This window comes from Neopelma chrysocephalum, unplaced genomic scaffold, assembly GCF_003984885.1.
Source record: "Neopelma chrysocephalum unplaced genomic scaffold, ASM398488v2 Primary Assembly neopelma1_102, whole genome shotgun sequence".
NCBI lineage: Eukaryota > Metazoa > Chordata > Aves > Passeriformes > Pipridae > Neopelma > Neopelma chrysocephalum.
Window position 1 is genome coordinate 1,811,636 of NW_020897765.1, and position 27,963 is coordinate 1,839,598.

At 38.1% G+C, this 27,963-nt stretch overlaps 1 protein-coding gene across 4 annotated transcripts in view; it reads left to right on the top strand.

Moving 5' to 3' along the window:
• Positions 1–27,963, top strand: part of PIP4K2A (phosphatidylinositol-5-phosphate 4-kinase type 2 alpha) — a 108,831-nt gene that overhangs the window by 66,341 nt on the left and 14,527 nt on the right. For 3 of the 4 annotated variants that reach the window (XM_027695636.1, XM_027695638.1, XM_027695639.1), the window contains 3 exons: positions 7,144–7,296; positions 21,049–21,195; positions 23,814–23,852. In XM_027695636.1, the coding sequence (XP_027551437.1) occupies positions 7,144–7,296; positions 21,049–21,195; positions 23,814–23,852 (339 nt within the window). The remainder of the gene's footprint in view (positions 1–7,143; positions 7,297–21,048; positions 21,196–23,813; positions 23,853–27,963) is intronic. The other variant, XM_027695637.1, reaches the window with a different exon arrangement.

A 27,963-nucleotide genomic window follows, 5' to 3' on the forward strand; every position in this document is an offset into this window, starting at 1 on the left:
TATTCACACTTTAAAAGTACAAAACCTTTTCTTTCTCCTGAGACCAAAAAACCAGCAGGCACAAGATTAAAACTTCACAAATGAGAAGTGAATGGGGAATTGGCAGAACATACACACTTGGAGCAAGAGACTTGCAGTGAGTTGCTAAGTGAAGTTGTTAAGTGGAACAGGGTATGCGTGGCTGACAGATGTTTTAATTGTGCCAGAGGACCAAGGCACACCGTGGCTGAGTCGAAGGCTGAGAAAATCTGAAGAGGACAGGGCACTCTGACCCTCATTTCTTTGAGTTTTGAGCTCTCTAACGCTATCACATAAGCAGATGATTTTTATTAACTTAATAAGACTAATGCTTCCAATGTTGTACAGCTACCTACATGCTCTGCTGGACAATATGGAAGTGCTATGTTGTAGCAGTAAGTAATAGTAACAGGGTTGGTAGATCATGAAACCTGTATCTCTTGGAGGGTAAGAGTCGGGCATTTATTTGTCTTTATCTGAAGGTTATCTTCTCAGTTCTGGCTTTGTGGCTCACTGTGCAAAGTGAGGAGTGGCTCATTTCCCATCTGTTCAGTTTCCACTTAGTCTTCCCCTAATTAAGAAGCAGAGCCAGAGGGAATTCAATCTGGTATTTGCCATGATGTGTCTCTCTCTGTTTCTCCTTTCCCCCTCCCTCAACTCCATTTGTGTTTTCCTTTTGGAAAAGGGAGATGCTTGAGTTTCATTCTATATTTCCTTCCTACTCAACTATAGACGACTCGCCTAAGAAGGAGGTATTGTTACTGGGGACAGCGATGGGTCTCCCTTAGCTGAGTGCTGGACACAAGGAAGCAGAGGAAAAGCCCTACACTGCTCTGTTTAGGCAGGTTCAATCAGCTTTGCTTCCAAGGAATTTGTGCATGGATGTTTACAGAATAACTGATCTTACTTTTTGTACAAATCATCACTGAAATTTATCTGTGTGTTCTGGCAAAAGTTGTCGGTATCACAGGAGTGTTTTACCATGTATTGTCTCACAAAACTGCATTCAACAGTAAGAGAAAGGTTACACAGTGTGTCCAGTAGCACTCTGAACAACAGGGCAGTACAATTCAAGTAAATGCAGTTTTTTAGTCTGTCTTGTAGTAACGCCAGAACTACTACCCATCGAACTACATAACTTTCTTACTATTGTCAGCATTAAGATAAAGTTGATCGACTTAAAAACTTGAGCTAGATAACCCCAGAATAAGTTAAACTTTTTTACTTATCTAGATAAATCTAAAGTCTAACTTAAAAGTGAAATTGGATGTTACATGTGGTGTTACTGATATTTTTGTCTGGTATTTCTTAATAGTTATAGGTTTACTAGTGGCTGTGCTTCAAAGCGGCTTAAGTGTATTCTTGACCATTTTGTGTCTTAACTTACAAGATAAACATTTTCCAGTGAAGAGTCTCTTTAATTCTAATATATGTACTATTAACTTACTAACTTGGCTCCACAAGATGCAAAATGCATTGATTTTCTCTGAACAGTCTAACAGGTAAGTTAGCTTCACCTACATCAAAATGAAAGGATATTAGTGGTTTTAAATAGCCATATTGTTACCTCTTTGAAGCCTCTAAAATCTTCTAGTTTGATTGTTTCAGTGAAGCTGTTTCTTGATCTTACTTGTTAATGATGATTTACCAGTGCAGGCCAATTCTTGTCATTCCTCTACTTAAAGAGTCATTGTTGTCATTGCCAGGCAACAGCAGATGTATAGTACTGAAGACTGATTTCTATCTGTAAACAAATCTAACTAGTATAGTTGAGAGGTAGGATATTTTGTGTGGTACCTGGAAGCTTTACTTCAGAAGGAATTTTAACTTTTCTCTATTCACAGAAGTGACAGTTAACTATTACAAATAAAACTGGCCACATACAAAACTCAGCCATGCATTTATCAGCACAAGAAACTGGCAATTACCAGTAATCTGCACAATATGATGCAATTAGATTTTTCTTTTCTGCTTTTTAAACCATTCTAATCCAACAAACATAGGCAAGTCTCAGAAGAAAACACAGAAAATAGTAATATTAAGTGTCTTCCATGTTCCACATGCTTTCAAAGTAACTACATTTTGTATCTTAAAAGTGCATTATATTGAGAGAATTATCACAAGAGTGGGGATTTAGTAAAAATAGTGTCAAAGAAGTTGTTTAATAAGAGGCTGTTTTTTATTTAAACGTGTTTAATGTTTAAACATCTGATCTTAATTTATTACTAGAGTCAGAATATTGTAGAGAGGGCACTTGGGTTATCTGTGCTTGTATGGAAAGATGCTGCTTAGCATGAAGTTGGTTGGTTTATTCTAACAAATTAATATGCATGTGGTAAAATGATAGCTGTGTGCTTTCTTAATTAATCTTGATATAGATAACTAATAATAAAATAGCCATCTACTAAAAAATAAGTGCATCACCATTTATAACCCATTAAAGCATTAAGAAAAAGTAAAGTGCAGCTAAATAATTATCTACAGATGTATTATATTCTCTTGTTGGCAACATCTTTGGTATGATAGCTGTATTTGCAAATTAACTTGTCATTATAGTTAGCAATCAGGCAGAATTAATTTCCATTAGGAAAAAAGCTACTACTGGAAACAACAAGAATCTGTAAAAAGTCAGTGACTTTTCTAGGTTTTTTCCAAATGATTTAAAATATTACTTTATTAATTTCCGTTTGAATCTGACTAGTTTTTGTATTTTTTTCCTGTGTAGCCTGAATTGTGATGAAAGAACCATGATAAACATACTAGTAGTTCATTCAGTCTCATAGTGTAACAGCTGTCTACATGTTTTTTAAATACCCACAGGGATGGTGACTGAACCACTTCCCTGGGCAACCTGTTCTAATGCTCCACAACCCTTCTGGTGAAGAAATATTTCCTAATACTTAATCTAAACCTCCCCTGGTGCAACTTGAGGCCATTTCCTCTTATCCTCTCGCTTGTTACTTGGAAGTAGACATGACCTCTACTTCACTACAACCTTTTTTCAGGTAGTTGTAGAGAGCAATAAGGTCTCCCCTCAGCCTCCTTTTCTCCAGGCTGAACAGCTCCATCTCCCTCAGCTGCTCCTCATCAGACTTGTGCTCCAGACCCTTCACCAGCTTTTCTGCCCTTCTCAGGACACACTCCAGCACCTCAATGTCCTTCTTGTAGTGAGGGACCCAAAACTCAACACAGGATTGGAGATGCAGCCTCAGTAGTGCTGAGTACAGAGGGACAATCACTGTCCTGGTCCTGCTGGCCCCACTAGTGCTGATACAGACCAGGATACCACTGGCCTTCCTGGCCCCTGGGCACTGCTGGCTCTTGTTCAGCTGCTGTTGACCAGCACCCCCAGGTGCTTTTCTGCTGGGCAGCTTTCCAGCCACTCTTCCCCCAGACTGTAGCCCTACAGGACAGGGCACTTGGCCTTGTTGAACCTCCTACCACTGACCTCTTCCCATTGATCCAGCCTGTCCAGATCCCTTTGTCGAACCTTCTTGCCCACCAGCAGATCAAACGTTCCCACTGATCTTGGTGCATCTGTAAACTGACTGAGGGTGCCCTTGATTCCTTTGTCCAGATCATCAATAAAGATATTAAACAGTGCTGGCCCCAGCACTGATCCCTGGGGAACACCCCTGGTGACCAGGTGCCAGCTGGATGTAACTCCATTCACCAACACTCTCTGGGCCCAGACACATGGAGAGTTTTCTACCTATTGAACAGAACACACCTGACCAAACCATGTTTCTCCAGAAGCTGCTGTGGGAAACAATTTCAAAGGCTTTACTAAAGTCCAGGTAGACACATCCACAATCTTTCCCTCATCCCCTAAGCAGGTCACTCTGTCACAGAAGGAGATCAGGTTGGTCAAGCAGGACCTGCCTTTCACAAACCCAAGCTGGCTGGGCCTGATCCCCTCTTCCTCTGATCCTTGGTTGTCCTGCACGTGCTGTGTGATGGCACTTAAGATCATCTGCTCCATAACTTTCCCTGGCACCAAGGTCAGACTGACAGGTCTGTGGTTCCCTGGATCTTCCTTTCAGCCCTTCTTGTACATGAGCATCATGTTCTTTAACCTCCAGTCGACTGGGTCCTCCTTTATACCAGGTGCTCCCAGGTCTGAATTCCACTCATATCTGAAAATCTCTTGATGGAGGATATTAAAATAAACCTTAAGAGTATTTGAAATTTTGAGTTCAGGTCCTCTTTCACATTTTCCTTCTTTTCCTCCTCCTTCAGAGGTTCAGTGGCAGACTGGCAAGCACACTCTTTTGCAGTTTTTTATAGGAAAACAACTTAGGTCTCCTGCCAGGTTAATTGCTTTCAAGGTTTATACCATATGGGTTACAGTTTGAATACTAGGGTTCTGTGGGAAAAAATACATTCAGAAAACTGTGGTTACTGCTTTATTGCAATAGTTAACCTCAGAATAATGCACCCTTTTCTGCTGGGAACAATAACAAGTAATTACTCAGTAGCCTTTATTATTACTAACTGAATTATAGCCTAATAACTTAGCAGTAGTTTAATTCACCACATACATTAATGGTTACCCATGTGTTTGCTTTTTTCATAATTAAAAATAATTATTATGTTACATCATATTTTTGATTTGTGATGAAGGCAACTGAATTTGCACTTTTTTTTTGGTTTTGAACTTCTGTTATCAGTTCTTCATCTTGAACTACTAAATATAGGTCTGGAAACAAAACCAAGGTGTCTGACTGTAGAACAGAAAGAGTTTCTACTGAGTATGGCTTCTAACAACTCTATTTATGATTCAATTTGAAAATTAAAGGAATACTGGTATCAAGTATAGCATTAAGAAAATTTGATGATTTTTATGATACTTGTTCCCTTGAATAGACTTCAGTGGTGGAGTGGTGGGAAATTAATTTGAATATAAAAAATCTGAAAACAGACAAGGAAAACTGCCATAATACTTAAATTCTCCTCTCTACTATCTTCAATACTGTGTGAAGTGATGGCGTATCAGGACTCAATCTGTTTAAATTGTCTGTCCAAAAGCCAGTGCAGAGGAGGAACTGCAATGTTTGCAATGGTTGTCCCTAAAGCTCTGTTCTGGTTAGTCTAGAAAAAACTGTTGATTTATAAAGCACCCATGCCCTTTCTTTTGCTAGTGAATAGAGAGGATAATGGAGAAAGGTGTCACTTTTTATCATAGACATTAGTAATTATTCTAGTTCATTATACAAGCCTAGAAATATAGATGAAGATGATTTATTTCTCTTACCTGTAATTACGGTTTTCATTCTAATAAGCCCTTGTAGAAATGTGTGCTTTTAGGTGATTTAGTGTTATTCCTACTACTCCTGAGTATTTCACTTGAACTAAATAACCTGGTGGGAAAATGGTTTTATTTTATATAAAATTGATTTTGGAAAGCACCCCACAGTTGGGATAAATTTAGCTGTGCTGAAGGCCAGTTGAAGTCAATGGATCTCCAAAATATGGAGACATAATTGTACGTGTTCAAGTGCCATCTTAAATTGGGACTGTAGGTGCCCTCACCTCTTGGTCGAGGTTACTAAGTTGTAATAATTACTGACCTTCTGTCACAGGGGTTGAATCTGTATGTCCAGCTCCTGCTGAAGTCCACAGAGCTTGTGAACAGGTTTAACAATGGTTAAAACTTCCAAATAAGACATAGGTCCTACAAAAAAAAAATTTTGTGGGTTTGCTACCTGATTGTGGTAGATGGTAATTACTACCTGAAAGCATCGTCATTCTTCCAGTGTAAATCTGTTTTGTGACTTAGTTCAGGGTGCCTTATTAAACCACACAAACATCTTATTCTGTAGCTTTTGGAGCTGAACCTTTGCTGTTCAGGAACCTGCAATGTTTACATTTATATATAAAATTTTATTAAAATTTCTTGTGAAAATAAAAAGGCTTTTTACCTAGCAGGGAGAACATTATGCTGTGTGACTGTGGAGAGGGAGGAGGTGTATTTCAATTTACCAAGAGCTATTTGTGCAGTGTGGTACAATGAGGGACAATAGCAGGAGCTGGGGTATTCTGCTACCAGTAGGGATATACCAGATGGTTACTGCAAGTTTGTTTCATAAACATAGAAGTGTTCCAGCAGTCTGTAATTAACTTGTTTAACCTTTTCAGTGTATGTCCATATTTATGGAAGTACACAAGGGGTGTAAGAATATCCTTGTTTTCTCATGGCTGTGTTGCTGCTGTTACTACTTATTAAAACAAAAAAAATTTGTGTAATTCAAGTATATAACAATTGGCATAAGTTTTAACTGGTAAAGAAAGATGTTTCCAGCCAAAAGCAAGTTGTTATACTTTGTTTAGTTTTGTTGTTTTTATAAATATTAAAAAAATCTGCTCTGAATACTTCTTTTTCTCTGAAAAAAAGCAGAGGGCTTCTCTTGCTACTGTTGAAGCACGGGTAATCTCAAAATTCAGTCTAAAAATGGTCCCTAACCTCTAGCAGTTTTTCTTCTAACTACTATACAGTCATTAACTAATCTTCCCTTCTTGAGACTGTGTGGAGGTAGCTCTATTTTACAAAAGGAGGTACTGTACAGTATTATTATTTGCTTAACTCTAGATATAAAATCATTGGAATAGCTCTGGTACTAGAACTCAGAAATTTACCTGTGATATTGTTTATGTACCAGATGACACTGTCTCAAGAGCACATCCTCCTAGTTTTAAAGTGATATTGTAACTATGGATGACTCCTCTGTTTATAATTATTGTGGTGTATAGATGACTCCTCTATTGATAATTATTGTGGTGTAACACAGTTTTCTTTTTGGATTTTTAATTACTGTATGCTTTCTTCCCAAAAGCTGATATTGTATACATAACAAAGTGCAATAAATTCTCATTGAATGTTGAGAATTAATTTTGAACCACTGATGGGCAATACTTTCCCCCCAGACATACTTTTGTTCTTGGAATACTTTTGAAGTGTTTTCTCAAGATAATGTAGTCTATGAATAAGTGTTTTGCAGAATTCAGTTTGATGCAGATGTATCGGAAAAGATTTTAAAATAAATGTAAATTGTTTATATTTGTTCTAATTAAAAGTTACATACTTTTGCCTGACTTGATGCTTTTTTTGTTTTAAATAATTGACAGAATTCATTGACAAGAAGTTCACCCCTTGCCAATGATTCCCAAGCACGCAGTGGTGCCCGCTTTCATACATCTTACGACAAAAGATATATCATCAAAACTATAACAAGTGAAGATGTAGCAGAAATGCACAACATACTGAAGAAATACCATCAGGTAATACATGAACTCTATCAGTGTGTGGGATCTCTTCTTATATATTGTAATGCCAATCTTTTTTATAGTCTTAAAAGTTTTAAATGAATAATTATGGGAAAAGAGTCACTTCAGGCTTCTTCCCTTTTGCATCAGCAATTTAATGTATGTCTGCAATTCACAAGCCTGCACTTCTCTAAATATCTGTGCTAGCTTTATGTACAAAGTTACGTCTACATGATGCAGAGATACTAACTTGGAGGCCATAAGCTCCTTTGCCTTACTAGGAAGGTGGTCTTTCTTTTGGCTAGTAGAGTCCCAGGCTTGAAGCTACTTAATTCTGGGCTTGCTTGGAGAGAGATGTCTGTGTACATGTGTATGAATGGTGCAGGTGGCCTCTTTCTGATCTGATCACTGAATGTTCTGCGTGTCACTTAACAACAGATTTCAAAGAATTAAAGTTGTATGAGAAATGAAAAACTGAATATCATTAATGTAAAATTCCTAATAATAAAAAAATTGTTTTTCACAGTGTGAATTTTCATACACAACAGTAAAGTCAAAAGTGAACAGTGGAGATCCCTCAAATCAACCTTGATAGCTGCCATAGTGTACCAGTGTATAATTTGTGTGGATGGCATAGGGGGGAGCAGAACTTGGGAAATATGAGAACCCTTAATAAAATCAGTGCTAGTTTTCTTAGCCCCAAATCTGTTTGAATAAGTTCTAAAGCTGCAGAAGTTAGAAAAGCCTCTAAAAATCACCTAAAATATGCTACCCAATAGGAGGGTGGGTTTGTCCTTCTTTCCATATTCCTTCTCACTTCCGTAAGTTGGGATTTCACGTAAAGACTTCAGGACATTATGGGTTGGGCTTTTTTGTTGTTGATTAGGTGGTTTATTTTTTGTTTTATTATCTTCTTGTTTGTTGCAGTTTTTTTAATACTGCTACTTTTGTAAAACCGGTTTTAATTCTGAGGTGCAAGGGAGACGAGCATTCTTTCAGGGTGCTTGGGATTGAAAGTATTGCCAGCCATCTTTGTGGGTCTCAAAGGGAGATCTCTGAATGCCCTTCAAGTCCAGAATAGCTTGGGAAACCTTCAGGAAGTTAGATATGAGCTCTTTTTCTCTCTCTGCTTGTTGACCTTCTGTTTAAATAACATGTAGGACCACCGTGTGTTTGTTTTAATATGAATAAATATCACTATCAGAAATACTTCTAAGAAATCTGTTAATTACAGTTTTGCCAAAGAGAAATTTTAAACCATTACCTAATTGTAATTTGGGTGTTATTTTTTATGACTTTTCAAAGTGACAATTTTAGCTTTGCTCTGAAAGGGTTTGATCTGTGAAGCAGGCAGCAGAATTAAAGTTTTAGTCTGTTTCATATTTGGCATTAGAAGCTAGTAATAATGATCCAGATTTTGAGACTTAATCCAGCTGAAAAGTCATTTTGCTTTTCAAAACAGTAATCTTCTTTCAAGAGTGTGAATGAAGACAGTGCTAAGATGAATGAACTTAATAATTTGGAATCTTTTTTCATTACTGCTTTCCAACATCAGGGTTCATAATAGGCTAGGTTACAAGGAATAATGATCTGAAAGTTATCTCTACCAGGCATCTAATTTCACTTTATTCTAGAAAAACATTAATATAAAAAAGCTCTTATTGGTGCCTCCAAAAGATTCATAAACATACAATTTGTATTTCTTTTTGTCTCAGAACTTGAAAGCACTTTACAAAACTGTAAATGCAGAAGCACTCAAGTACAGAGACAGTTTAATAATTGGACTTTTTAATGAAATTAACTCATTTCAGTATCTTTAGCAATGTACTAAATAAAATCTAAATTAAATCCCACTAGCTCTGATGACAGCTGATACAGTGTCCTCTGCTTTGCTGCTGAAAGGTGAATGCTTGGGATCAGTATGTACAGCAGTTTGTCCTCTCATTTCTCTAGATGTTTTTCAGAGTAGTGAAGCTTGTCTTCGCCTGCTTTTCAAAGTCTAGAGAACCCAATGCCCTGGTGGAAAGGTATTAATAATTCCCTTGAGCAGGTCATCCTACACAGACTAACCTTAGATAACCTTTCTAGTGGGAAACAGTGCAATGCCAGATACCATCCACTGGCACTTGAGCTCATTAATGGTCCCTACTGTGGTTTTGCTTTGGGCCAACTTGCTGTCTCCCAAATAATTCTGGGCATAATAAATAAAGGTGTTAATTTAGATGAGTTAATATTATGAGTTGAAATATGAGCATCCTTTTTTAGAGGAGACCTTAATAACTTATGTGTGAGTTGTTCCATTCCAACTAGAATTGAGGCCAGAAGACAGTCCAAGACCTGTCTAATTCACTTGTATGAATGTAACTTTATGGTTCTGTAAGGTGGCATAGTTGCAGTAGTACAAGACATTTCACATGCTGTACTGGTACTCCTGTAGAAGTCTTTGTCAATAAAACAAGTTCTCTTGAGTTCACATTTATTTTGGCATACTCTCTTCTGCCAGTAGAGGAAATGTCAAGTTCCCTCTACTGAATTACATACCTTACTCTCCAGTATCTTTCTTAATTGTTAATAATTACACACTAAATTACCAAATACGGGATTTTTAGGGACAAGTGTGCTCGTTAGCTTTTCTCCAATTTCAGTTCACTGTTTGTCATCAGGACTCACCAGATATGTGAAAATTCCTGGCTCAGATGTGCTTCAGAGCCCAGGTGTGATTGGGACTAGTTTGGGACTTGTGGTGGCATACCCTTGCATCATACCCTCTGCCAGTCTGCTCTGAGAACAGAGCTGAATTTGAAAAGGTTCAGCCTTCCAAGAAAGGGAGTGTGCAGACATGTTCAGACCTGATTACATAGCACAGGGCTCATCCTGGGAAGAATAACCTTTCTCAGGTGCTTGAAGGCTAGGGAGGTGATTCATGTGAATTTTAGAAGACTGTTTCTCCCTTGTTAGAGATCAAGTAGCCCCAAAGGAACTGAAGTTAGATCATCTGCCCTTTAGGAACAGTGTTTTGTAAACTTTCAGTATCTTGCACCCTCTTTCACCTGCCCAAGAAGGCAGTAATTATCTTCCATTACTTGTGACATGAATATGAGTGAAATTCATACCATTTATGACAGAGCTCCTCTTCCAGGTTTTGTTTTTCATCTCTACAAATTCATTCCAGGTTCCTTCCCCAGGTTGAAACTCTGAATGAGTTTCATTTAAACCATAATATTTACTCAACTATTTCCTTATTAAGGCTAACAGCTCCAAGCTGATAGAATCGTTCTAGACCTTGGAAGTACCTCTGTCCTTGCTTAGGGACCAAACAAGCCTTATCAAGTGTTTTCCAAGGCTGCTTGAACTGCTTAACAATAAACACCAGAGGACACCTATCTTGAAACAGAGAATACTGGGACCATGACAAGTCAGAAGTGTGAGAGACTGAATATGACCTTCATTTACCAAAATAGTTTTCATCCCTGGCATTTCAAAAAGGCTGTCCTTCTCCTTACACCTGTTCGAACTGCAAAACTACCAATGAGGCATCTGGAGCTGGTCAACAGAGAAATGTAGCATGGCAGCTTTTCCCATGAACCTCCAAAATCTAATTCCAAGTACCAGTGATTTTTGTAAGTCCCTGAAGGTTTAGAAAGAGACATGTAGACTGACACTGGAAAGTCAGAATAAAGGTTATTTTATCAGTAACTGGAGATCATCCAGTTCTTTCAGTCCTTTCTCTCTCCATCTGTCTGAAGGTGCAATAACCTGTCTGTTCTTTGGAGCTGTGAGGAACTGAGGTTATAGTTACACAGTCTGTATACTCAGGTGTTTACAGAAGGAGCAGGAATAGTTCATAGCCTGTAAACACTTGTAAGTTTAAAAATTCCAAATCTAGATTGGTATTCTTGAATCATCAAAGATAATCTGATCAAAGATCAAATTCCAAGCCTAGGGCTATATGCTAGTAATGTGTAAATAACTAAAAGTGAACTGGGCTTGAAGGCATATCAGAAGTTACAATAGGATCATCATATAAGTATGTATATCAATTCCGAATTAAAACTGTTGAATTGTAAATAATAGTCCTGACAATTGTAAATTATACTTGCAATGCAAAATTATGAGTTGCATTCATTCATTTACCCTATCTGATGTGATGCCTTATTTTTTAGTGGCAGTCAGGCCCACAACCTCAGACAGATGGTGAACACTTCAGTCTAAACACTGATGCTTTCTGTCAACTCATCAGATGAGTCTGACACTTTTAATACTGAGTAGAAACACTAGAGATCATTATTTTCTTTCCCAAAGTTAAAAGAAGAAAAAAAGAAAAACAAAACATCAGACAAACAGGGGAAATAATGCCTTTCTCCATGTCTAAAGTTGCAAAGCATCTAGTTTTTTATGACTAGACTATAAAGTCTATCATGCATGGGTCAGCCTTCTGTCTGCATTTGAAAGACAAAATGACCTAGAGCGTGAACCAGCTAGATTTCAAAGTGTTATGGTAAATACAAATTTACCATTATATATATATATAACATGTTCGGTTCTTCTGTGAATCTCTATGCTGACCAGTTTCTATATACAGTAATATTTTCTGATACATAGTGTGAAATACTGCTTTTAGTCACATTTTAATGATAATTTGCAGTAGGTTTGTATTATTGGTGTATTATCAGTTATTAGTCTTACTACGCTTAGGTATTACTCTGCTGAACATCATTTACTTATGAAATGCAGCAGAACTATTGATATACTCAAATGAGTCAGACTTTCATATATTAGAAAAGCTGTTGCTGTATGGGCTCATGGATGTAGTTGGACCATTTAAAACTGTGAAAGTTAGTCAAGCACTTTTATGTTAAATACTTAAATAGTATTTGAGAGCAAAATCAAATATTCATTGGAAAACCCTCCAAATCTAGTGCAGTTTTGTTTTAAACCTAGGCTCCTGACTCCAATAGCATGACCAGAAAAAGGGAATTAAACTTACTGCTCCCTTTGTCATTGTTAAGGGAGAGTTCAGCAAAGTCATCTATGATAAGTGCATTGCCAGGATTTCACCCTCTGTTTAAAAATGGCTAATACCCTGCTACCTCCTAAAGGAAAACTTTTTGTTTCAGCATATATTCAAGCTATGTTTATATATTTCTTTTGGGTATATGGTCCTTTGCAAAAAGTTTAATTTATATAAAATACAGAATGTACTATTGTAGATACTACTATATATGTTGATGTTTTCTAAACTACAAATATGATTTTCAAGAGCAGAAATCAATGACAGTTGAGTAAAATTCTGAAGGCAGCTGTTATGGTATCTGAAATGTCAAAATCAAGACATGCTGCCCTTTCCAGTGACTTATAAACTTGTTTTAAATCTTAAATTGGTGTAAAAGTGGAGTCCTATGCTCTTTGAGAACAGATGATGGGCAGGATAAAAATTTTTAAAAATAAATAAAAGCAATTTGAGTGTCTCAGATAAACCAACACCTTTTCAACGCCTTTTTTTTTTTCTTTTTTCATTAAATTTGACTTCAAAAGGAATTTATTATTCCTCAGTGCTGACACCCAACTAACAAGTAAAGAAAAGAAATTGAGAAGCCATCTCAAAGCAGAGGAACAAGAAGAACAAAGGGGGAACCTGGATGCCTGGTACCCACTAAAGCCACTCTCTCAGTCCCCTCTGCAACTGGACAGAGGAGAGGAAATACAACTAAGGGTTCATGAGTCAAGATAAGGATTGGGAGAGATCACTCAGTGATTACCATCACAGGCTCGAAGTGGGGATATTAATTAAATTAACAGAATCAGAGCCGGAGAATGAGAAGTAAAATCTTAAAAACACCTTCCCTCCACCCCTCCCTCCTTCCAGGTTCTACCTCCTCCCCAACAGTGGTTCAGGGAGATGTGGAATGAGGGTTATGGTCAGTTCAGCACAGGTTATTTCTGCTGCTGCTCAGAGAGGGGAGTCCTTCCTCTGCTCCCGTGGGGTCCCTCCCATGGGAGACAGTTCTCCACAAACTTCTCCAATGTGAGTTCATCCCACAGGCAACAATACTCCATGAACTGCTGCAACATGGGTCACTCTTCTATAGGGCACAGTCCTTCAGGCACAGGCTGCTGCAGTGTGGGTCCCTACAGGTCCACAAGTCCTGCCAGTAAAGCCTGCTCCAGCATGGGCTCCTCTCTCCATGGGGCTGCAGGACCCTGCTCCATCTTAAGCCTCCCACAGGGTCACATCCTCCTTCAAGCATCCACCTGCTCCAATGTGTAAAATCACACAGCAGCTAAAGGATGGACAAGGGATCAGACCCAGCCAACATGGGTTTAGGAGGGGCAGATCCTGTTTGACCAACCTGATCTCCTTTTACGATCAGGTGACCCACCTGGTGGATGAGGGAAAGGCTGTTGATATGGTCTATCTGGACTTCAGCAAAGCCTTTGACACTGTCTCCCATAGCATACTCCTGGAAAAGCTGGCAGCCCATGGCTTGGACAGGGGCACTCTGTGCTGGGTCAGGAACTGGCTCGAGGGCCGGGCCCAGAGAGTGCTGGTGAACAGAGCTGCATCCAGTTGGCAGCCGGTCACCGGTGGTGTCCCCCAGGGGTCAGTGCTGGGCCCAGTCCTTTTTAACATCTTTATCGATGATTTAGATGAGGGGATTGAGTCCATCATCAGCAAATTCGCAGATGACACCAAGTTGGGAGGGAGTGTCGACCTGCCGGAAGGCGGGAGGGCTCTGCAGAGGGATCTGGATAGACTGGAGAGATGGGCTAACTCCAATGGAATGAAGTTCAACAAGGCCAAGTGCCAGGTCCTGCACTTTGGCCACAACAACCCCCTGCAGTGCTACAGGCTGGGGACAGAGTGGCTGGAGAGCAGCCAGGCGGAAAGGGACTTGGGGGTGCTGATGGCCAGGAGGCTCAACATGAGCCAGCAGTGTGCCCAGGTGGCCAAGAAGGCCAATGGCATCCTGGCCTGTATCAGGAACAGTGTGGCCAGCAGGAGCAGGGAAGTGATCCTTCCCCTGTACTCTGCATTGGTGAGGCCACACCTTGAGTATTGTGTACAGCTCTGGGCCCCTCAGTTCAGGAAGGATATTGAGGTGCTGGAGCAGGTCCAGAGAAGAGCAACGAGGCTGGTGAAGGGACTCGAGCACAAGTCCTAGGAGGAGAGGCTGAGGGAGCTGGGGTTGTTTAGTCTGGAGAAGAGAAGGCTTAGAGGCGACCTCATCACTCTCTTCAACTACCTGAAGGGAGGTTATAGCCAGGTGGGGGTTGGTCTCTTCTCCCGGGCAACCAACAATAGGACAAGGGGACATGGGCTCGAGCTCTGCCAGGGGAGGTTTAGGTTAGATGTTAGGAAGAAATTCTTTACAGAGAGGGTTATCAGGCATTGGAACGGCCTACCCAGAGAGGTGGTGGATTCACCGTCCCTGGAGGTTTTTAAAAAGAAATTGGACGTGGCCCTTAGTGCCATGATATAGTAATTGGAGTTGGATCAGGGGTTGGACTTGATGATCTTGGAGGTCTTTTCCAACCCAACCTATTCTATGATTCTATGTGGGTCTCTCACCCCCGGGGTGCTTCATAGGCTGCAGGGGCACAGCTGCCTCGCCATGGGCTGCACCAGGGGCTGCAGGGGAACCTCAGCTCCTGTACCTGGAGCACCTCTTCCCCCTCCTTCTCCACTGACCTTGGTGTCTGCAGAGTTGTTCGCATGTTCTCATTCCGCTCTTCTCTGGCTGCAGTTTTCATCTGTCCAATAACTTTTTTTTTTATCTTCTTCATTATGTTATCACAGAGGTGTTACTGTCATTCCTGATTGGCTTGGCCTTGGCCAGTGGCGGGTCCATCCTGGAGCTGGCTGGCATTGGCTCTGCTGGACATGGGGGAAGCTTCTGTCAGCTTCTCACAGAAGCCACTCCTGTAGCCCCCCCACTACCAAAGCCTGGCCACACAAACCCAATACAAGTGTACAAACCTTCCAGTATAAAGCTACTCGTGAGTGCAGCTACCTTTTAGGTTTTCTATAGGCAGTTGTCCCTGTTGACTGCACAGTTCTCTTCCCTACACAGGTAATTGTATGCAGGACTGACACCTATTGCACTGCCTGTTTGTCTCCCTGGCAACCAGCAGAAATAGTGAATAATGGTAAAGAAGAGAGACTGCACGTTTACCGGAGGCAGCAAACAGTGCAGTGATGGAGATGGTAAGAAAGGAAAGAATAGAAAGAGCAAAAAAGGGGAATTAACAGCATAAAAGAGAAAACAAAAGCAGAAAAATATATGACCTTAGCTGCTGGGGAGGAAAAAAGATACGAAAGAAACAGGAAAGCAAATGAAAGGGAGGAAAATTTAGGCAATAAGGTGAAAAGGGGGGAAATTGCACCAAGAACAGGGTTCAGGGCTATACAGGAATCAAGGAATAGCACAAGGATGTTGTGTGGAAGGTAGAAGAAAAATTAAAATCATAAATAGATAGAAAAACATTACTGCAGGCTAAAACCAATTTAGTCACAGAATTGGTGACAACATAGGCTGGAGAATATCCCAGAAAAGAAAGTGGGGACTGGGTGCCTAGGAATTTGCACTGAGATGTGCTGGCGCCAAGCTGGTAGGTTGCTAAAGCAGAGCTACATTTACATTTGTGTCATCCTCCCTCCATGTCATTACTTGCACAGGTTATCAGCAGCTTCCGTCCTCCCAACCCCCGCATCCGTACATATCACAAAAAGAAGGGAAAGGGTAGGTAAAAAGGCAAAGCAAGGCAGTATAATGTAATACTATTTAACACAACTGTGCATGAAGAAGGATGTATGCCATGTAGTGGTGACCCTGACTTTCTGTGTCTCCTAATGTAGTAAGAGGTGGTGATTTCTCGGAGGCTTGCAAAGAAATGTAGTTGAAAAAAGCCTTTCAGCCAGCTCCTTGTGAGAATCAAGAGGCAGCACAGAACCCAGCCTCTGCCCTATGCTAAGATAACTGACCTGTAAAGCAGTTTTGATCTGAAAAAAATAGGAGAAGCAGAAAAAGTAGAGATGAGAATATATGCATTCTCATCCAAACAGTCTACATTTCACCTGCATCCAATGGGCCAACTATAGGAGAGGTAACTCTGAAAATTGGAAACTTATTAGTGTGGTGGTGAAGTGGAGTTGCATAAGGGTGATTTTCAAAGGGACCACACAGACTGGAACTGTAACCGAAAAACAATCAAAAGTCTTCACTGGAAGATGTAAAATTTCATAGGTAAATATCTAACTACACAAAATGGCAGAATAGACTTGGCTGTACTGACTCTGTTGAGGCTTGGGTTTCACCAGCAGATGTTTTCTGTGTATTTATTGTATTTTCTATATGTAAGCTATTGCTGCTGTGCACAGCACTTTTCAGAAGAGATCAGTTCGCACAGTGACTTGATTGTAGCCATACCAAGAATAATGTTCCTGGTAGCAGATCTGTAGCCTAGATAATCACATGTGGTGGTAATACTGAGATTATGCTGCACTTAAAAGTAAAAGTCACACTGGCCCAAGTATGAAACAACATGAAGTGTAAGGCCCTGTGTGAATCACAGGGCTTGTATATGAAAACCTGTATGTTTATTGCATAGTTCTTTAAATGAAATTACTTTCTTACATGGCTTACTAGAAGAAAACAGCTTTATATGACTTGAAAATCTTTAACTTTCTGTTGTGTGCTATAGAAAATTGTGAAAATAATATGTAAAGGGGTAACAGAGAATGAGCGTGGTATGTATTTCTAAATTAATGTTTGCAAAATAGGGCTAGCTGTGAGAAATAGGAATGTTGAGTTTTCACATAGAACCGAGATAGATATAATTCAGGATTTAGTTTTCACTGATGTCAAGTCATTCCACAGACTATCTCCAAGTGATGGAGGAGGAATAGCAGAAACAGAAAGTTTACCCTGTGTTTTTCCAAGAAGAGCCAAAAGTACTGTAACTTCTTTGCTGGTGAATTGTATGCATTGTACTATCTTTTAGTCAACCTGATACCTTACTAGCATTGCCATTGGGAAGCAAGAAGCTAATGAGAGAGAAAAAGTTCTGTTCTTATTAAGGAATCTCAAAGCTGTATTTATACAAAAATTAATGTGCATATAGGAAGAATTTCTTACCAATTTTCAGCTTTAAGCATGAATTTCCAGAGAGCTCAGAAAATTACTTATTTGAAACTTGTGCTGCACAGCTGATAAAATGTTGATATGCTGATGTTACTTTACCTTGTTAATGGTAATATGTAGTGTCCTTATGCTGTGCACAAAAGTTAAAATTGTCTGAAATAACAATGAAATGATAGGGTGTTTATTACAACACTAGTTTTAGAAAGGATGGATTTTGTTACTGCATATAAGGAGTTGTAAATGCATTAGCTAAGTAGTACAGTTTTATTTAGGAAATCTGCTGGTAGAATTGTTTTAATGTTCTTCTTAGAAAAAGTTAACATACAGGAGTGAAGGTCTTTTCTTTCACTGAAATTTAGCAGTCCTGTTAAGAATGTACCGGCTTATTTTCTAGGCTCACTTTTTTTCCAGCTGTGAGTGGGAAACTTCAGGAAATCATTCCTAAAAAGCACCTTGAGGTGACTAAATTGCTACTTCCTTTATATCAAGATGGACAAATTGAAAATCTGCCAACCACAGTCACCAGTGCAAGTCCTGCTGGACTCCCACCCAAAAAGATGACACGTTTTGCCTCCTCTGTGATGCAGATATGGGGGATTGATAGTTTCAAAGGTAGGAAGTTCTAGACCAATCTTGTAGATGCTGAAAGCAAGTGGCATTCTTCCCTCTTTCCTTTGCCTCCCCATCAGGATAAGAAGTGCTGTCCTAAGGAAACACTGAAATAATTTTAGAGGTTTCTCTTTAGATTGCAATGGCACAAGTGTCCACAGTCAGCAGCAAATGGGAAACAACTATGCAGGACGTGGTGTGCTTTGAAAGGGTCTCAGGTGCCTGCAAGAATGTGGCCACATCCCTTTTTATCAAGGGAAGAAGAGCTCCTCATGTCCTGTTTTGCATGCTAGTAACACTGCCCTTTCAGAAGGGTTCGTTTGCACAGTATTAAAATGAAACAACAGCATCAGGAAATGGCAAACCCTAACTTACAAATAGGACTCAAGCAACTCTCATTAATGGCCTTTTTGTCCTTGTTACATAGTAAAGAACAGTTTGGGAGGGAGTTGTATACTGCTAACAGAAGAATTTGTTTTATGATATTACAGTGGGTATGTAGCTCATGTTATGTTAATGATGTTGCCATTTTACAGATTTTACACTCAGGATCAGAAAGGTTAAAATCGGAGAGATAGCAGTAGCTAGGGTTGAAGAGAGAGTTTAAGTGTCAAGACTCTGGCACTAACATCTGAGAGGAAGGGTGGGGGGTTATTAGTCAAGGTGCCTAGCTGACATTCCTTCACATGGCACAAACTCTCTGTATGATTTCAGATAAAGATTCTGCATCTCAGATCCCCATCTGGAAAATTGTTATTTAAATAATAGTTATTTATTTTAAGTATTTAAAGTCTGTAGTTAAAAGCCATAAGATTAGGAATGGCTGAACCCATTAAAGAATTGAGTAGCCTGAAATTCTGTGACACTAAACTCTTGTTGGAACCTAGATTAATTTTTATCATCCTTGCAGAATGTAATCATCTTAGAGTAGAATTCTCTCAGTAAATGATTTTATAGGAACAACCCTCCACACTTCCTATAAAGCTTTAGAAAAGTATTTATCTTTAGGATATATGCCAAGTACTTGATGTTTATAACAAAATAATCATTGTAGTTTGACTAATAGAGATTAATACTTTAAACAGATTTTCTGTAAGATCAGCATTAATAGTTCTCATTTCACTTTATGATTGAATCTCTGAGAGAAATGACTGATGGTCAAAATGAGCTGTGTATCCTGTAATGTGTTATAACTGCTTTGTGATGTTGGTAATAGCCCTATGATTGAAAATCCTCTAATTTGAGAACTCCAGCTTAAAAATTCTGTATATGTTAAACAGAAGTTTTCTTTTTGTGCACTGCTCACGACTGACGTTGCTTTTGTGGCCTTTTACTGACAAACTTTTCATTTGCATTTTGGGGCATACAGTCATATTTCCTTCCTGGGGTTCTGATTTGTATTCACTGAACCTCTGCAGGACCTTCACATGTTTTGCCCATTCCTAGGCAGTTTGAGCTTAAAAACGCTTCGCAGTGAAGTGTCACAACTGCATCATGACTACATGTTCTCTGCTTCAGGGCTTGAACCTCCACTAGAGCTCTGGGGCAGGCAGAAAGGAGCATCCCAAACTATTCCAGCAAGATTCAACAGGGCTCACGTGTCAAGAGCTGTCAGTCAAAATTGGGTTCAATTCACAGTCAACAATTTCTGTCTTTGTTGTTCATTCCCTTTGTTTCTTGGTGGACAGGATTGTTTTCAGAACTCTTAAATCCTTCTATTTTTATTTTGCCAATTAAAAAGGAAAGTCTGCCTGTGATATGTCCAGAATCCAATAGAAAGTTAGTGAGAGAAATTCTTTAAAGTTAGCAGAGGAACCCAAAATTGCAAAAACTCCAGGATTCCAAGAGCTTTGTTATGTCATTTGTTACCAAACACTACCTACATTTGTTAAAAAATTCAGATGGCTTATTCAGTTAACTTGTTCTAAATTCTTCTAAAGTCTGTATTTCTAATAACCAGGTCACTTTGGCACAGAAGAAAGAGCAGCTTCAGTATTGATTGAATATTTAAAGGCTGTTCTACTTTAAAAGCTGACTTTTGGGTAGATTTGATGTTTCCTATTTGGGGCTTGAATGTTTAAATTTTCTCCAAATTCCTCAGTTTGAGACTTGGTACTAACAGAAAGAGGAAAGCTGGTGAGTCCTTTTCTGCTTTGCATCATTTGCATAACTTTTCCTTGGTTCCACAAAAAAAAGTGGATATGTTTGAGTAGGGGTTTAGGATTAATACAGTATGGGCATTTTTATTCTGGGAATAAAAATTCATTCTTCAATACTTCCCATTCTCAGTGTGTGTCTGCTTTTTCTGCTTCCTCCAGTGGTCTTTCCAATAGAACAATTAGTTTTAGCGCAAGTGGTTAGAAAAAAAAAGACAGGTTGCAGGTGCAGGTGGCAAATTTTTTTAAGGTTAATAGCCCGTTTCTAATGGAATATGGTGACCTTAAGGAAATATGATTCATAAATAAGAAAATACAGGGAACTTGCACTTCACTGCTCAGTTCTATTGACCCTGAAAGGCTACTACCATATAGGAACTAGCAGAAAGTCGGTGATGATAAATAATACCTCTTGCTGTGACAACACCATAAATGTTCATTATAATAAACGAATAATGAGAATGGAGGAACATACAAATTAAATATAATCTGGGACAACAGAGTACAGATTACAGCAGTGTGGTATTCAACATCAATACCAAAATGTTATCTGCTTAGATGTGCTTTTTGGACCAAAAAAGTTGAAAGGTCTGTCAAATGTAGTCTTCCCTTCCTGTGAGAAAGCAAGAGTTATAAGTTAAGCAGTTCAAGATTTTAATTTTTAAACACTGGCCTAAAAGCAGGATAACCTCCTGATGAAGGGGTTTGTTCTCACATGATTTTTTTTGAAAGTTTATCTCCACACAAATATATATTCAGTAAATAAATGTGTTATTTCTAGGAATTTTATATCTAAAGTGATATAAATACATATTTATGTGTGTCAACCCTCATTTCTGTTTTTTCTTTTTATTCTGCAGTTTATTGTGGAGTGTCATGGGAATACACTTCTTCCCCAGTTTTTGGGCATGTACCGGCTTACTGTTGATGGAGTTGAAGTATATATGGTTGTTACAAGAAATGTCTTCAGCCATCGTTTATCTGTTTATAGAAAATATGATTTAAAGGTGAGAAATAATTGCTATTGAAATAACTGATAAAGTAGATGAAAATCTTTACTATAAATGTTAGGTTATTCTGATGCTTGAGTATTGCTCAGAATTTTAATTATATTAAAATTGTGTTGTGTAAGAGTCAGCATTAAGTGGTTTAATTCTACACCTAGGTTTAGCAAAACTGAATGATAGTTTTATAGAAATTTTACAAATTTTTTTGTTTTGTGCTTTTTCAAATGTGGCAATTTAACCAGGTATGTTTGTTGAATGTTACTAATGGTTAAAGGTAAAACACTTCACACTAGTAATAATAATTCTGCTTCTTATAGGTTTTTTTCAACATTATGGAAAGCCAGCCACAGTTGATTCTGCAGAGGGCTTTTACAAAACAACTAAATATCATCATTTAAACCAATAAATGCTACTGACAAAGTACATCACGATTACAAAAGCTTCACAATTCATTCAATATTTTAAAAATAATTCAAGTGAAAAGGAGAAGGTTCTTGTAAAAAACAAAATATCTGTTGCATTTATCATAAGATCTGTTTTGGGTTTTTTTCCAGAAGCTTTCTCTGCTCATTGTAATTTTGCCAATAGTTAATATACAGAGCTTACAATGAATGCCCAAAATGTAGTTTGTCTTTCTACCCAAGGGATTGTATTTTAATTTCCTCTCTAAAGTATCCCCTTAGAAACCTACTTCTTTCTAATACATTTAATTTCTTTGTGCTGAACCACTAAGTGCATCTGCAAGCTTGTTTTAAAATGTTCATTTATCTTTCTATATTAAGAGAATTGTACTGTGATGTACTGCACTGTCCCTTCCTACTGTCAAGTCTCTACCTAGCAATTCATTAGGTAGTTGACTGAACTTGATTTATAAGAACTGATTTCTGGATTGTCAACAATTTACTTTTTGATATGTAGTATTACTGGCAGTAGTTGTTACCAGGGAAAGTTGGTTTTTTTTAATTTGAGAGAACTGTATGTGTTCTAGAGCATCATCATGTCCAGATATATTAAAAATGAAACAGTACTTATATACAGTACATTCTTAACATTGGTGTCAACAGGTCTTGCTGTTGTTTACCTCTGTGAATGCTTCTGTGCTCTATTCAGTTTGTCCAGCCGTAAGCATTGCTTTAACTTCTCATACAATTCAAATTTAACATCAATATCATATTATTCTTTGAAACAAACTCCTTCACCGAGCAGATTTATAGTGACACTGCATATATTATAAATCACTTTATGTTGTTTGCTACAGCATCTGCAGTTGTAGATTCAGAGTCCTTTTTCATACATTAGTATTTTTCATACCAGCTTAGAAGTCACTTGTAGCACAATTCTATCTGTGTAGGTACTAAGAAAAAAAGACCACAGATCAGCATAGGATTTCAAAGGCATTTTCCTGGCCACAGAGGCATTTTGTTAAAATGACTTCAGTGTCATTTTTTTGCCAAATTTGATATTTGGCATTCTCCCTAGTTTTTACTATTGTGAATCTTTTTTTTTCCCTTCAGTTTAGTTTTTAGCTGATCTTTTTTCCAGCCTACTAGTCTGTTGGAGCACAGAATACAATACAAAAGGTGTCTCATCAGTAAACTAAAATGTCAGGCATTTGCCAGGCTTTATTATCAGTTAACAATATAAAGCTAGGCCATACATATAACTAAGAGATACTGTCCCATATGTCTTTTCTCTCCATCCTTCATATGTTTTTTAAGTTTCTTTCTAAAAAAAAAGAAAAACATGGATGTGGTTGAGAATCCTCACGTTCTTTAAACTAGTAGGACTCCACTCCAGCACTTCTTTACACAATGCACACCTTCCAACAAACAGTAGAGCTAATTTACCCAGCTTTCAATATCCAGTTGTCATGTTTGTAGCTACTATTTCTTGCAGTGTAATTATGTGGTAAACAAATGCTGGGTACTTAAAAGTATGGTCCTGCTTCAAGAAATTTTTAAGGAAATATATATGGTCATTTTTTTTTCATCTCCAACTAATTCAGGAAGCACCATATTGCCTACTGGTTTTAAGATAAAAAATAGATTAAAAAACAAATTCAAAATGTCTTTGGCAACCACTGTAAATCTTGCGAATCCACAGTTGGTCTCATCTCTTCTTTTTACTCCATGTTGCTGTGAGGTGCATTGTTCTTTTTTGTACTTTATGATCTCTTAAATATTTTTTATGTTTATATTGTGTGACATCCTTTTCAAATGTGTATTTTATATGTCGAAACAGTTATGTAGAATAGACTATTCCATAACCATATGGCTTAATTGGCACAAAAAGATGGGAAGTCTGCCAAGCAAACTGAACTTCCAGGATCATAGACTCAAAATGAGGATGAGATGAGGAAGAAGCTCCAGGAATCAGGAGGACAATAGATGTAGAGCATTTGAGGATTTAATCCATCTTTCTTCTCTCATGATACATCTTCTTCAACTGATTGCAGCAGTTCAGAGGTCCTGGGCATTCTACCTACTGTATCACCTTTCTTTAAAACAGCTCTCAAGTTCAGAATGATACAGTTCATCCACTTTTTGACCTGTTATCATAACATTTTCAAATTAGTTTCTGACATATGCACATTTTTAGATCCATTTTTTCTGTTTCAGGGCTCTACTGTGGCTCGAGAAGCCAGTGACAAAGAAAAGGTATGGTGCATTTCTGTTTCTTTTTCAATTATCTAACCTGCTAGCTAGTCTCAGAACAAACATAACCAGTGCTGTTCTGCCCCTTTTCTTTTTTTCTGCTATATTCTTCCCTCTTGAGTTCTACCTTATCCCTCCTTTATCTTTCCTCTATTTTCTGCAGACCTTTGAATATTGGTTTGCAGTGGTGTTGAAATTTCAGAGGTAAGTGAGCCAATCCTCTACCTCCTCCTTTTCCTTTTTTCTCTTCTCTTGGTTTCTTCAGGGCCTGCCCTGTGGTAGGAAAACATCAGGACTTTGTTCTTTTCCCTCCTGCTTCTTCATCTTCTTTCTCTTGCTCTTTTAATATTGATATTTATGGAAATCCCATGTCAGTTAATGGAATGTTGTGATGTGGCACCACTTCTAAAGTGAATGCAAAGATGAAGCAAGCTTTGAATTGTGAGAATGGGCTCTGGGTATGTAGAGCCCATAGAAAGGAGCAAGTGACTGACAGATGTACATGTGGCCATAATGAGAGACAGTCTCCCTCAAATTCTGGGCTGAAGCTTTCCTCTAAAAGGAAATTGATCACTTTCTTTTTCTGAACCTTCAACTTCAGTTCATTTGAGACATTTAATATCCTCAAAATCCAGTTTTCTTTGAGGTTTTACTGAAATAACCTGATAGCACTTTAGGAGAGGCTTGTCTAAAGATTTTACGGATAATTGAAAGTGGAACATAGTCTCCATCATCTCAGACTTCTTAGTTTCAAATTTGTGTGAAGGCTAATGACCCTGAGATTAGCCCAGTTGGTTAGTGCTAATAATGCCAAGGTTGTGGGTTTGATCCCCATAGGGGCCATTCACTTACAAGTTGGATTTGATGATCCTTGTGGATCCCTTCCAACTTAGAGTATTCTGTGATTCTATAAACCCATGACCCTTGTTTTCTTAATTTTTCCAAGCACATTCCTTCTGAATTAGCATAAGATCATTCAACAGTTCACTTTATTTTATATTGTCCCCAAATTCCATTCAGATCTTTTTTTTTTCCTAAGCATTAGTTGTATCATACCTGCCTTTCTGAGTCTTCTAGAGATCGCACAACTGCACTAAGGAGTAAGGGACATGGCAGTAGCTGTCAGCCCTGCAGTTCTGGCTGCATGAAAAACTCTGTGCAGAGTTTTTCCATTTTGTCCCAAGGCATGACCGAACACTTAAAATTCTTTTTCCAGCATCAGACAACTACCATGTCCCAAATGCCAGCTGCAGTTAGGATTGTCAGCATAAGCTCTCTTTTTGCTGTACAGGGCCCTCAAGAACATGTCCTGAATAGTCTCCATTCTTTTCTTGTCATCTGTTTTTGTTCTTGTTTAGTAGTGCAACTCCAGTGTTTTTAAAATGGAGGGATTAACCCTTCATTGTCTTACAAACAGTAACTTACGTCACTGAAAACCTCTACTGGTAGTGCTGAAATAGTCTGACAGAGATGAGGAGGGCAGATTATTTGGATGGGACTACTTCAGGTTGCAACATTAATGCTTTGAATAATAATAATGTAAAATTGAACAATATTTTGTGTATTCAGCTGTACAGGAGCTGATACTATACAGATATTTAGTGCAGTAGTTTTGAGCTGTTTTAGGAATATGCCCCATAATAATAAATAGATTAATAATAGTACACGCATAGTGCAGTTAATACATCAAATGAGGACCTCAAAGAAACAGTGCCTTTATTTTGTTCCCATGGAAGTTCATGGCAAAATTACTATTGAGCTTGCTTATAGCTAAGTCGAAACTAAATTGTGTAGTTTTGTATAACCGTATACAACAATTATTCTCTAAATTTAATGTAAAATCATAACTTTGGTAAGGCAAATAAAAGTTCCTATCAACTTCACATCTAGGACCTCCTCTTTGATTCTGAGTACTTCTCTAAAGGAAATAATTCTTATTTTGCTATTTTAATAGTTTGATTTCTTGGAGGTGGAACTGCACAAAGCTTATTGATGTTGCAAGCAGACGATCTGAGGGCTTTCAGAACAGCTCTCTGCTCCTCCAACACCAGTGCAATGCAGCAGGGAAGCCACAAGCTCACACTCAGAACAAATGTTTAAGAAGGAATTATTGGTTAGACTTCTAAGTTCATTGAGGGAACAACATTTTACACTTTAAGAAATACTCCTAGGGATTTAAGCAAGGGAAAAATATTATTTTCCTTATTACTTGGCTTTTGTTAAGTTTTGGAGTCTGCTGTTTGATTTGAAAGGGTGAGAAGAATATGCTGCACCTGTGGATTGCAGATGTTCATTGATTGTCACTATGATCTGAACCTGCAAGAGGCATGAGAACAGCAGTGATTTACTCACCTAAGCTACTCAAATGTTTCCAAGGCAGTTTTTAAGCTTAAATAAAAAATAGACAAGCAAAGTTTTGTTTTGAAACTCTGAGCAGTTCTAAAGGGCTGCTGTCATGAGATGTATCTCTGCATATGTGTCACTGATTCCAGGTCCTTGAGGACTGTGTTGACCTAAGTATGTAAATGGTCCATTACTCATAACTGGCAAGTAAAGCCCTGTACCATGTTTTATCACTTCCATTTTCACTTAAGTTTGAAACACTGACATCTATTTTTTGTTTGTTGTCATCTCTGGGAATCTCAAATCAGTCTTAAAGCTTTTAAAACAGATGGAAAATTTTGGCTTGAAAAAGAAGGGGGGAAAAAAAAAGGCATTTTAGCAAATTCTCTGAAGAGATTTTGGCATCTCCTATCATAGAAGAAATTGTCCTGAATGATTAAACAAAACCAGACAATCTGAGAACCATAGCTGGTGTAGTAACTTATAAGCTAATTTTTAGCCAGAGGCAAGTTAAATCATCAATGTATTAACATTATTCTGAAATTACATTAATATAGTTTCAATTAATGGCAGCATTATTGAATTACTTATTATGAAGGTGTCTATTGCTATTCACATCTTAGAAATAGCAATAAGACAGGAAGCTTTTGGTGCTAAAATGTATGGCTAAGATTTCCAGCAATGCTCTAGGTTTTAAGCAGGCTTTTAAGTAATTCATATTGAATTTCAAATGCCAATATTGAAGTAGTCAAATGGTTTCCAGAATATCAAGAATAATTTGTTTACTTCTATTAAAGCTGGAGAAGTCAGAAAACAGAAGAGCAAGTCTTTCAGTCACATTCCGATACAGACTGTAAATTTTAGATAAATTACTTTTTAAAGGCAAATTTGGCAAAAATTATGATGCTCTTGAATCTTTTTCCTATCAAACAGCAAGTTGTTATTTACTGAGTTAATAAAGAAGAAACAATTACGCAGAAAGACTTAGTGGACTGTAATATAAGAAATTGGGGGGGAAAGTATGTTTCTACTTTAGTTTGGTAGTGTAAAATAGGTACTAGTATTCAAATAGTTTTTTAAATCAGGTTTTAGGAAGAAAAGTTGTCTTTATTGACTTTTAAGAATGGTACTTTTCCATCCTGTTTTCAGTTTACCTCCTGTTTGACCGTCTTCAGCTATTTAATATCCTAACATACTGATGAGAAGCTCTGAAACTGTCATTTCAGTATTTCATGATAGTCAGTGCAGAGACAAGCTCCATCCCTTGGATTTCACCTTAACACACAATTCCTTTCATTTGTGTTATAAATGATATTTTTAATAATAAAGAAGGCATTGCTTTCTTGGCAACATGTATCATAACATGCACTTAGAGTTGTCTTGAATTTTAAAAGAATGGTACGTTTCAACAGTTGTCAAATTCTGACAGCTGCTCCTTTTTATTTTTTGGGCTTTAGTTCTCTTTTTATTTTTATTATTTTAATAGTGGGCATTTTCTATTCATTCCTTGAACGATTTTGCCCTCTTAAGTGAAATGAGGATAATGCAGAACTCCCCTGGTGGTCTGCCTGCTCACAATTATGCCATACTTGTAGTAGGACATTAAATTAGCAGTAACAGCTGAGTCTGCTTGTACTGATAAAAGAACTTAAACATGTTGCTTGTGAGTGAGCAGCTCAGAAGGAAATTTTAAGAAGAAAAATAAAACCTAACTGAACTGATGCCCACCACATTTCATCTTTCTTGAGCAATTTCAGAGATTATTACACGT